Consider the following 12054-nt stretch of genomic DNA (forward strand, 5'->3'; position numbering starts at 1 on the left):
CCAGTGGCATTTCTCCTCTCCTTGAAACAATCATCATGGACACCGTGGGAGTGTCACATTCCTGCATATTCCTGTTTGGGAAGGGACAAAAGTCAGATATCCCAGGGGCAGAAGGGACTTTGGGACAGGGCTGAGACCAAGCAGTTCATCTTCCTCCCGGGTCCTGCCTCAGTGCCTGCAGTGCCTCCCCAGCTCTGCACCCTGGTGCTGCAGCCCAGCCCCTGCTGGCCCTGCCCAGGACCCCCTCCCCTCTGTGCTGCCATGGCCCCCCTCCTGGCCACCTGCCCCAGAGCAGCCCCCCTGAGCCCCTGCTTTGGGCACCTCCACCTGATCCCAGAGCCCTGCTGAGGGACAGGGAGCTGGGCACAGCCCACCCTGGCAGACACCAGGGGCTGCCCACAGCAGATCCCTCCACCCCAGGGGCTAAAAACGTTTCTAAGCCCTGCTCAGCTGTGGGCTCCACCTTCAAATTTTGGAGGCAAGAGAGTGTATTTAGAGCAATTAGATTAAATCATCGTATTTGAGTGAGAGAGGGAAAGTGCCTCTGTTTTGTGTAAAGGCAAGGGATTACTGATCAGCTGTGGCAAAGGCTGCATAGTTAGGAACATTTTAAAATAAAAATGTGCCAGAAGAGCTTCTGGAAATAGCTGCTCTAATCTAAAAACTCCTGAAAATATTTGAAGTCCTACAAGGGATGGAGGGACAGCACCCAGGGAATGGCTCCAGTGCCAGAGGGCAGCAATGGATGGGATCTTGGCAATGAGGAATTGTTCCCTGGCAGGGTGGGCAGGGCTGGCACAGGGTGCCCAGAGCAGCTGGGGCTGCCCCTGGATCCCTGGCAGTGCCCAAGGCCAGGCTGGGCACTGGGGCTGGAGCAGCCTGGCACAGGGGAAGGTGTCCCTGCCATGGCAGGAGAGTGGAAATAAATGAGATTTGGCATCTCTTCCAACCCAAACCATTTATAGTTTTATGACCTTTCCTCCCCCCGGCCAACTCCTCCATTTCCAGACCCCACACCCACCCCAGGACACTGCCCCTCCCCAGGAATATCCCACATCAGGACACCGAGGTTAATCCAGAGCCAGACTTTATTATCCCCGCCACCCCTCAGGGAGTCACAGCAGCCCAAAGCTGCGGCACCGGAGCTCAGCCAAGCCAGCACACGGCCAGAGGAGGGAACAGATGTGCAGCAGCTCCCACACCGGTGCAAAGCCTCCCTGCTCTTCCCCAGGGCAGAGCCCAGGAAATCCCTGCTCTGGTCAGCAGCCAAGGTCCAGCAGCACGGCTCATGCTGAGCGCCAGGACAGACAGACAGAGCTGCTCGTGCCATGGCCCTGCCGGAGGGGTCAGAGGGACCCCCATAGGGGTCAGAGGGACCCCGCAGCCCCCAGAGGGGTCAGAGGGACCCCGCAGGCCGCAGCCCCTCGGGGGGCAGCAGCAGGCCCAGGCCCAGCAGCAGCAGCAGGCCCCGGGGCAGGGCACGGGCAGCATGGCTGCTCTGGGGAGCGGAGCTGTGAGCCAGGGAGGATCTCCTCCTCCCGGCATAGTACTCGGCCACGGCCGCGTTGGGGTTGCCCTGGGCAGGGTCGAACCACATCTGGATGCAGCGGCCGCTGCCGCGGGGCTCGGGGCTGTAGCTGAAGGAGCCGGACCAGATCTTCTGGCACAGGTCCCGGGCCCGGGGGAACACCTGGCTGAAGGGCCTGCACGGCGAGCCCCAGGGACAGCGGTTGGTGCCTGGGGACACAAACCCCGTGAGAGCACGGTCCTGACCCCAGGAGGAGCAGGTGACCTGCCCACGGCCACACCTGAGAGGGGACAGGGCTCCTGGCAGCGGTGGCACCGCCAGGGACCCACCCAGGGCCTGAGGAAAGGCTCCCAAAAGGCTCCCAGAAAGGCTCCCACCAACCTGTGGCCCAGTTCCAGCCCTGGTGCCAGTTCTCCTTGCAGGTGAGGGCGTCCTTGCAGTCCTGCCACCACTGCTCGCAGTCCTCCCTGCACAGGGGCACGTGCAGGATCCTCTGCCGACGCCAGCTGCTGTCAGCCTGCAGCACACAGTGCCACCCACGCTGGGCAGGGCCCCTCCCGGGGGTCAAGGGCAGGATCTGCCCCGTCCCAGCTCCCCCAGCCCCTCCTGGGGGTCAAGGGCAGGATCTGCCCCGTCCCAGCTCCCCCAGCCCCTCCCGGGGGTCAAGGGCAGGATCTGCCCTGTCCCAGCTCCCCCAGCCCCTCCTGGGGGCCACGCTGATCCCAGAGGAGCCTCAGCCCCAGCACGGATGGGTCTTTAAAAATTCCTTATTCTTCCATCAGTCAGAGGCCAGAAAAGTGCTTGGAATCTTTCTACCCTGTGGGAAAAGCTGAGATAGCCTAGATATTGAAGAGAAATCCTTCCCTGGCAGGGTGGGCAGGGCTGGGATGGAATTCCCAGAGCAGCTGGGGCTGCCCCTGGATCCCTGGCAGTGCCCAAGGCCAGGCTGGGCACTGGGGCTGGAGCAGCCTGGCACAGTGGGAGGTGTCCCTGCCATGGCAGGGGTGGCAGGAGGAATTTTAATGTCCCTCCAACCCAAAGAGCTCCATGATTCCCTGCTCTGAGCCCACCTGCTCGATCCAGGGCCCCAGGTTGGGTGAGCACTCGTACAGGCACGTGTCCTGGATGAAGTGGCGCTTGCACTTGGGTGGCATCAGCCCGCAGTGGTTCCAGTTGAAGTTGTAGAGGTAGGACTGGTCCTTGTGGGCCTCCAGGCTGGTGTTGGCTGTGCAGCAGGCGTTGTCCTTCCAGGGGGAGCACTGCAACACAGAGGGGACAGGCAGCAGCTCCGGGGCACAGCCCACAGCCGCCACAGCACTCTGTCTTCTCCAGAAAACTCGTGGTCACTGTGGCCTCAGGAGCTGGGCTCTGCAGCAAGGCAGAGCTGGGGAGCAGGAGATCAGAATTGTGACAGCCCAAGGGACAGAAACAAAACCCCTCCACTGAGGGGCTGGGGCAGAGCAAGGAGGGGGTCCCACACTGAGGGAGCAGAGGACAGCCCTTCCTCCCCTTCCTTCCTCCCCATCCTCCCCATCCTCTCCCTGCTGGGGTGCCAGCCAGGTGTGCCAGCCGGGTGTGCCAGCCGGGTGTGCCAGCCCAGCCCAGCCCAGCCCAGCCCTACCTGCTCGTAGAGCTTGCCCTCGGGGCCCGGCTGCCTCTTGTGGTGTTTGGCATCCATGCAGACATTCAGCAGCGGGTCCTTCCCCGCCTCGGCAGCCAGCGGCACCAGAGCCACCGCCAGCGCCACCGCCAGCGCCACTGCCAGCGCCACTGCCATCCCGGGAACCGGCTGGGAGAGAGGGGACAGAGAGGGGACAGAGAGGGGACAGCCCTGGGAGAGAGGGGACAGCGCTGGGAGAGAGGGGATGGAGAGAGGACAGGGATGGGGGAGAGGGGACAGAGAGGGAAGAGAGGGGACAGAGAGGGGACAGAGCTGGGAGAGAGGGGATGGAGAGAGGACAGGGCTGGGGGAGAGGAGACAGCCCAGCAGAGGGGACAGCCCAGCAGAGGGGACAGGGCTGGGCAGAGGGGACAGGGCTGGGGGAGAGGAGACAGCCCAGCAGAGGGGACAGCCCAGCAGAGGGGACAGCCCAGCAGAGGGGACAGCCCAGCAGAGGGGACAGGGCTGGGCAGAGGGGACAGCCCAGCAGAGGGGACAGCCCAGCAGAGGGGACAGAGCTGGGCAGAGGGGACAGGGCTGGGCAGAGGGGACAGGGCTGGGCAGAGGGGACAGGGCTGGGCAGAGGGGACAGCCCAGCAGAGGGGACAGCCCAGCAGAGGGGACAGCCCAGCAGACGGCTTGGCGGGGCAGCAGCGAGGGAGGTGCTGTGGAGCCGGGCACTCCCCGGAGCTGGCAGCTCCTCCAGGAGCAATACCACAACACATCCTGATGGCACCAAGGACACGGGGCAGCCCCCGGGCAGGCTGCAAGGCCAGGCACCGCTATCAGCAGGACAAACAGCCCGGAGAGCTCGGGATGAGGAGGGGGGCTCTGGGACACCCGCTCCCTGCAGGGTCCTTCTGCCACCCCACTGCTTCAGGGAGAAGCTGCCAGCCCCAGACCTCGTGCTCCAAGGCAGGGGGAGTCCAGGGATGTCTCTCCTGAGCACTCAGAGGGGCAGGGAATGCACCAGACACAGCACCTGGCGTGGGCCAGGAGCTGCAGGAGGCCCATGGTGACCTCAGGACTATGCTAAGACAGGAAAACATTTTACTTATCTGCATCTGAGATGTGGAAACGCTCTCCTGAGGTCTCCAGTGGAGAGCTGAATCATCAAAGAATCACAGAAGGCTGGAAGGAATCTTAAAGCCCATCTCATTCCGCCCCTGCCATGGGCAGGGTCACCTCCCACCATCCCAGGGTGCTCCAGCCTGGTCTGATTTCAGCAATTAAAGACATTTCACACATCGTGCCTTGGCCTCCTCTGCCTGCCTAGGGGCTGCTACAAATTTTATAGTAATTTTCTAAAAAAACCCCAAAAACCAACCCCAAACAAATCAGCCAACATCAAGCCTTAACCAAGAAAATTCCTTCCCATTCCTTACTGACACAGCACAAGGGCCTGGACCAGACACATTATAAGAAGAATTTTGCAAACCACAGAAGCAAGACAGAACATTTACAGCATTAAAATAGCACAAAACACCCCAGAAAAAGCAGCTACAGGCCTGAGGAGACAGACACAGAAACCTGAGAGCTAGGAAGTTGCTAACTTCCATTATAATTACATTTATGCCCCCAAATCAGTGTCAACCTTACCAGCCCGAAAAGCCTCTACCCTCTGTCCACCACTCACAAGCAGCTCAGCAGCCTCCTGGGGCAGCTTTAAGAGCAAAGCTGCTGGCACAGCTGCTGGCCCTGGGGAGGAACTTCCCCCTCTCTTTAAGGAGCTGTGGCTCCTGCCAGTGTTTGTCAGCACAGGGGACAATGTTTGGGGGACAGCTGGCTGCTCCTGCCCGGGAGAAATCCAGCGTTTCCTTCCCAGAGCAGGTGTGAGCTCAGCCTGGCCCTGCACCACAATGCCTCCTCCTCCCCTCGCTGGGATCTGCCCTCTGCACGGGGCAGAAGAGCCCAGGAGGGCCCGACCCAGGGCTCTGGGTATGGAACAAGTCGTGGAATAAATGCAAAAGGCAGCAAATGACACACAGGCTGCTGCTTCAGAACGAGAAAAACAACTCCCACCACAAACCTGAAGTGCAGGTGCTGAGGGGGAGCAGTCCAGCTCCTCAGAACACCTGAGCACATCCACTGGTGCTGAGGGCTTCACCAGAGCCCGTGGAAAGCCGTGCCCTCAGCACGGGGGCAGACTCTTCCTCCTGGAGCAGCTCTGGGGGCTGGTTTGCTCTTTTCTTCACTCACATCACTGCTGTCTCTGTGATGAATCACTTGCCTAGGAGCCAATCCTTCTAAATTCCATGTGTGAGCACTTTAGGCTCTGGGAGACCCTGCTCTGGTGATCACAGAATCCCTGAGGCTGGAAGAGACCTCCCCACCTTGTCCCAGAGCACTCAGTGCCACCTGCAGGGGACACCTGCAGGGATGGGCACTGCCAAGCTCCCTGGGCAGCCCCTGCCAAGGCCTGAGCACCCTTTCCATGGGCAAATTCCTGCTGCTGGCCCAGCTGAGCCTGCCCTGGCCCAGCCTGAGGCCGTTCCCTCTGCTCCTGTCCCTGTTCCCTGGCAGCAGAGCCCAAGGGTGTCCCCTCCTGGCAGGTAGCAAACAGCTTTGTGCTTGTGCCCCTCATGCTGGAGATGTCCCTGGGCAGATCTCCCCCACCCCTGCTCCCTCCAGCAGCAGAGTTTTGCCCCTCGAGGCTCAGGACTGGGACAGTTTCAGACACCCTGCACTGTCCTGGCCACGTTTCCTGCTCCTTGCCAGGGAATTTCTAATATCTGGTTTGTTTTTGGAACTGCTGATCACTGAACTGTGTTGTAACATTGTCAGAGCAGTGACAGCTTGTTCCTGAGAGATAATTGTCAGCCACCAGCCTGTCATCTTCCATCTGACGTGTTCCCCCCAGTGCATCACTGTGTGTTCATCTCAGCTGCTTTCCCTTTGAAATCTGTTGTTCTATTGTTCCGTGACTCAGCCGTGCCAGGTGTCACATCCCACTCTTGTGTAGAAGGGAGCACCCAGGAGCCACAGGTGCCTGTGGTCACAAAGGGATGGCAAAAGCCAGGAGGGTCCCAAAAACAAGCTCACCGGGTTTTATTGGCCAGCTCCACACTTGGTGTGAAAATCAGTGCATGCTTTGCCCCTACGTTGTAACAGTGAGAGAAATAAGAGTGAAGTGAAAGAGGGAGGCAGGAGAGTGTGAAAGAGAGATTGGGTAGGAAAGGAGATCACCAGTCCTGGCTCCAGCACTGATCCAAGCAGGGTGGTCCTGGGGCCCTGCCAGGTTTGGGACACTTTTTGTAGGAAAGATCCCCCACCCTGGCACCCAGCTTCCTGCTCTTGGTGTGAGCACATGCAGTCTGCTCTCCTGGGCTTTCTGGAAACAGCTCCAGGGGCTCTGGGGCCTCTTGGTGGATCCCTCTCTGCTGGATCTGCTCCCAGTCAGCAGCTGATGCCCCGCCTGACCCCAGTGCTGCCCTGGAGCTGTCCTTTGTGTGGTTTGGTCAGCAGGGACCAGCACAGGGGAGTTGGCCCCAGGACGGGGCTGCCCCAGGAGGGCACTGCCCCTTCCCAGACACATCCTGCTCTAATCCTGGTTCAACCTCCTTGCCCAGTGGGCATCAGGAATCTGAGGCACAGCAAGGCTTTTACTCCTTCCTGCCCAGGCTTCTGCACCAGGGACTGCTGCAGATGTTTACAGCTGGTCCTGGAGCCTCTTGGTGTCATCACACACTTGGTTGACTTGATGTTTACCCAGACAACATTTGTTGAAAAGCAGAAATCATAGAATCAAAGGAGTGTTTGGCTGGGAGGGACGTTAAAGCTCATCCAGTTCCAGCCCCTGCATGGGCATGGACAGCTTCCACTATCCCAGCTTGCTCCCAGCCCTGTCCAGCCTGGCCTGGAATGCTCCCAGGGACGGGGCTTGTCCATTTACCTGTGGTTCAGCCCTGAGTTACATTTTCTGTGACCTTTCCCTGCACAGACGCCATGTTCACAGGTGTGCAGATCTCCAAAAAACTTCCCAGGTTGTCCCATGTGAACGCCCAGACCTTGTCCTTGTGCATGGGATGATGCAGAACACGGGGAATGTCTCCCTGTTGTCCTGCCTGTACCCCTGCACACCCCTCTTACCTAAACATGCTGCACTTTCCCACACCAGATGCCCATTCTTTGCTCTCTTTGTCCCTCCAAACCACTTTTATCCCTCTCTGAGCCTGTATTTCCCTGAGTGAACACTCCAGAGCTGTTTGCAGCCACAAGGTCTCCAGCAGCAGCCGTGCCCATCCCTCACTGCCTTGTGCCCCTCTGCTGGCCCTGCCATCCTGGTGGGCACTTCTCTGCACTATCTCAGTGTGCTGGAGCCTTGAATGTCTGCCCTGAGCACAGAGTTCTGCTGCTCCCTGTGTCCCATGTTTGCACCAGGCAGCGAGGAGCAAAGAGCCATTGCCATTGTCTGCAGGAGAGCTGCTGAAAACAAACCCACAGGACAAGTCCACAGAGCAAAGCTCAGCTCAGTTCCCTGAGACCTTGCAAACTCAGTACAAAGCCCCCGGGCAGCAGGGGCCATGCTCTGGGCTGTGGGTGCAGGGCCTGGGCCCCAGCTCTCAGCCAGGCTGGGCACACAGTCACGGAAAGATGGAAGGGTGGTGAGTTAGGAGGGGGTCTTGGGCCTTCAAAGAGACAGGAGCAGTTGTTGGTTGGTGTAAGGTTGTTTACTTCATTAATACATCAGCCTCAAAGGCAAAGAGCTCAGAGTATTAAAGTGCATGCTAAAAAAAGCTAAAAGCTTTCTGGCACAGAATCCTGATGTTTGGAAGCAGCAGCAGAAGCTACTGCTACCTCTTTTGCATCCCAATACAGGGGATTTTATTCATAAATCATATAATCAGCTAAAAACATGATCCTAAAACATTCTTCCTACACCTATCCTGGCTTAATTCCAGTGTGTGAAAGCAGTGTCAGTCCTTACCCAAAATCTACACACACAGTTCTATCTGTTCACACAAATGGTTCTATCTGGTCACACAAATGGTTCTATCTGGTCACATAAACGGTTCTATCTGCTCTATCCAGAAATGCAAGCAATGTTCTGCTATGTTTTCCTTATGTCTGGAGCTAAGTTAATTTTGTGAAAGGTAACACTGAACTTTAAACTAGGCTTTAGGGCCTTTTACTGCTAACACAGTCTCTTAAGATATATTTCTACTTACTTAAAACCAAAACTTGCACTTCTGCTTCGTGTCTGTGATGCTTAATATATTTTAGTTTCTCTAAAGGTTCCAGTTCAATCCCTGCATTTCCCTTCTGTCTCTGAGGGACTCAGAGAGGCTTTTATTTCATGTTTTCTATCAAAAGAGTTTGGGTTGGGAAGGACCTTAAACCCCACCAGGTTCCACCCCTGGCACAGGCTGGGACACCTTCCACTAGGAGAAAATAAAGCTCCAGAGAAGAAAGGAATCTGCTCAGTCTCTGTGTCAGAGGGACTCCCAGCTGGCAGGGGAGGGTGTTTCCCGAGGATTTTGGTGATGGCAGCTCCCCGTGGGAGGCTGAAAGCCTCAAGGCTGCCGGAGGGGCTGAGGGTGGCACTGCAGCCTGGGACAGCTGGGCACTGATCGCTCCCTGCCATGGAAACGGGTCCTGGGCTCGAGATTGTTTGAATTCTGTGGGACTGACTTTCCAAGCACCCTCCCAGGGTGCTTGGAAAGTCAATCCCACAGAATTCAAACACCCAGCTGAGTCACAGCAGCTCCTTGCTAGCATTAACCAATCTGAGCAGGAATCAACCAGTGCCTGAGGACAGACTGTGCTGTGGCTTTGGGCCTGAGCAGAGCTGCGCCACAGATTTTGGGTTAAATTTCATTACAATCGGTGCTTTTATTCCAGATGAGGACTATCTGACCAGACAGGAGAACTGCAGAAGGGCCTGGTCCTGGTGGGTGCCAGTGAGCCCAAGGTCTTGCAGGAAGGTGCTGATGCCTGGAGTGGGGCTCTCAGGCTGGGCAGGGCTGGGCACACTGGGCAGTGCCTGCCCAGGCTCTGGGACACTGCTGGGTGTCCCAGTCCAGCACAGTGATGGGCTGCAGGTGCTGCATGGGCTGGGGGGGTTTAATTCCAATCCCCCTGCTTTTCCACAAACCAATCAGCAATGCTTTAGTGTGCACTACCATTATAACAATTTTGAGATTCAATATTACAAAAACGTCTCACTGGCCTGCCACTGCACAGCTTCTCATTCCACTCAATTAAAACTTCTATATTTACTGTGTAGAGTGATGCTCCAGGCTTCTTTCACCATCAAGGAAACTACCAGAAGCCACAGGGAATCCAGCAACAGACCCTCATTTTTTAGGAGAAACCTCCAAAGAGGCCCAACAAGCTTAATAACTAGTAGCAGCCACCATCTCCCCATGTAGAAATCTTGGCAGGGAAAATGCCCAGGAAAGGCCAAGGTGTTCTTTCAGAACTCATATACTTGACAAGATATTCAATACTTGACAAGATGTATTCCGTGCACAATTTCTCCAGCACTGAGGAGCATGGCCTTGAACACCTGCACCTCCCACACCTGTGCTGAGCTAATCCCCAGTATTGCAGTGATCAGCCTAACAAAGATTCACAAAGCAGTGGAAAATTCTTCTCCCACTGCTGACAGCCTCATGGCCAACATCTGCTGCTGGTCCCATTGCCACGACTCCAGTTGTGTACAGAGCAAAAATCGGGTCAGTCCTGCACCACCAGAAAGCTGCAGGAAGCCAAATGTGACCCCACAGTCATGGCACGAGCTGGGCTGGGGCTGGGGGCCTGTGCTGGAGGCTCACAGGGGTGGTGGGGTCACACAACTCAGAAAGACAGCAGAAATTATGTTAAAATGGAAGGGCAAGGTCATCACCTGGTGCCAACTGGAATCACTGCACAGACCTGGGTGATAAAATTCCACCTGAGAATTGTGAATTCTCACAATGATCAGAGCCCCAGGCTGGGCCAGGGCAGGCTCAGCTGGGCCAGCAGCAGGAATTTGCCCATGGAAAGGGTGCTCAGGCCTTGGCAGGGGCTGCCCAGGGAGCTTGGCAGTGCCCATCCCTGCAGGTGTCCCCTGCAGGTGGCACTGAGTGCTCTGGGCTGGGGACAAGGTGGCCATGGGGCACAGCTGGCACTGCCTGGGCTGGGAGGGCTGTGCCAGCCTCCATGATTCTATTCCACAATTCTCTGATTCTGTGGTCTTTAGAGTCCCTTCCAATCCAAAGCATTCCATGATTCCATGGCTCTGTGTATGCCATTTTTATGGTCAGATGTGGAGTTGTGCTTTGCACACTTTGTGTGGTTAATTTGGAGAAATGCCCATACCCTGAGTGATGTCACTGCATAAATATTTGAACCAAACACAATTTCCTCTATTGATTTCCCTCTCACAAAAAGGTCTAATGGAGAATGAGGCTGTGCCTGCTTGCTTTGCTAAAAAAAGAATGAATAAATACCTCAATAAAGTCTAAAATATTCTATAGCAGAGTGCTGGATATCCACGCTATTGTGCCAGGGATATCAGCAATTTCCATCAGTTAATTAGGGAGCAGAGCCCACAGGGATCACAGGGGTCAGCCAGGGGTTATCAGTGAGAACAGTTATTCTTGTGGGCACAAAGGGGAGTTAAAGATTAACCAGAAAAGCAAATGCAGCTCTCAGAGATTGGCAGCTTTAAGGACCAGATCTGTGGGTCTGCAGAGGAGCTGACAAGGGAGGGAGGTCCCACCTCGTGGTGGGATTCCTGATGCATCATCCCAGACAGACAGGGTGAGCTGTGAGACCCACCACGAGGTGGGTGTGCCACAGGGCTACCTGGGGCTCCCGGGCACAAATGTAAAGAGAATCATGAAATCAGAAAGTGGTTTGGATGGCAGGGGACCGTAAGGATCATCTCCTTCCACATCTGCATCCACACCTGCATCCCACCTCCCTCACCCTGCATCCACACCCACCTCCTGCATTTGCATTTTCCACATCCCCCACCTGCCTCTTGCATCCTGCATCCACCTCCTGCCCCTGGGTGCTGCATCTCATCCCATCTCCTGCCTCTGCATCTGCCTGTCTCACCCTGCATCCACATCCCGCATCCACATCCCGCATTCCACATTTCACATCCCATATCCAACATCCCACATCCTGCATCCCGTACCCCATATTCCACACCCCATATCCCTCACATCCTACATCCCACATTTCACATCCAGCATTCCACATCCCACATCCACATCCCGCATCCCATATTCCACATCCGATATTCAACATCCCACATTCCACATCCCATATCCCACATCCCACATTTCACATCCCACATCCCGCATCCACATCCCACATCCATATCCCACATCCCACGTTCCACATCCCATATCCCACATCCCACATTCCACATCCCATATCCCACATCCCACATTTCACATCCTGCATCCACATCCCCCACCCCACATCCTACATGCCACATCCCGCATCCACATCCCATGTCCCGCATTCCCCCTCCCTGATTGCCGCCCCCCATCCCGATCCCCACCCCACACCCTGGTCCCCGCTCCGCGCCCCGGCCGGCCCCGCCGCCCCGGCAGAGGGAGGCATCGAGCCGCGCTCCGCCGCTCGCCCCGCGCTGGGCCGGTCCCGGCACGGCGCTGCGCGCTCTGCCCAGGGGACCCCGGCCCCGCACCTTCCCCCGCAGGGGCACACGGCACCCGGCTCGGCCCGTGCGGGTGGCCCCGGGCTCCCCAGTTACCCTGTGGGCTCCCAGTTACCCTCTGGGATCCCCAGTTACCCTCTGGGATCCCAGTTACCCTCTGGGCTCCCCAGTTACCCTCTGGGCTCCCAGTTACCCTCTGGGATCCCAGTTACCTGCTGGGATCCCCAGTTACCCTCGGGGCTTCCAGTT

At 57.1% G+C, this 12054-nt stretch overlaps 1 protein-coding gene across 1 annotated transcript; it reads right to left on the minus strand.

Annotated features, from left to right (window-relative positions):
• Nucleotides 1–1074: 1074 nt before the first annotated feature.
• Nucleotides 1075–5524, minus strand: LOC135290918 (folate receptor gamma-like). The gene is made up of 5 exons (XM_064404940.1): nucleotides 5218–5524; nucleotides 3150–3317; nucleotides 2599–2787; nucleotides 1910–2045; nucleotides 1075–1737 (listed from the first exon to the last, which is right to left on the minus strand). Exons 2-5 carry the CDS (start codon nucleotides 3303–3305, stop codon nucleotides 1397–1399), a joined length of 822 nt encoding a protein of 273 aa, XP_064261010.1. The 5' UTR covers nucleotides 3306–3317; nucleotides 5218–5524; the 3' UTR covers nucleotides 1075–1396.
• Between the last annotated feature and the right edge of the window lie 6530 nt (nucleotides 5525–12054).

This window comes from Passer domesticus, chromosome 2 (assembly GCF_036417665.1).
Source record: "Passer domesticus isolate bPasDom1 chromosome 2, bPasDom1.hap1, whole genome shotgun sequence".
Classification (NCBI taxonomy): Eukaryota; Metazoa; Chordata; class Aves; order Passeriformes; family Passeridae; genus Passer; species Passer domesticus.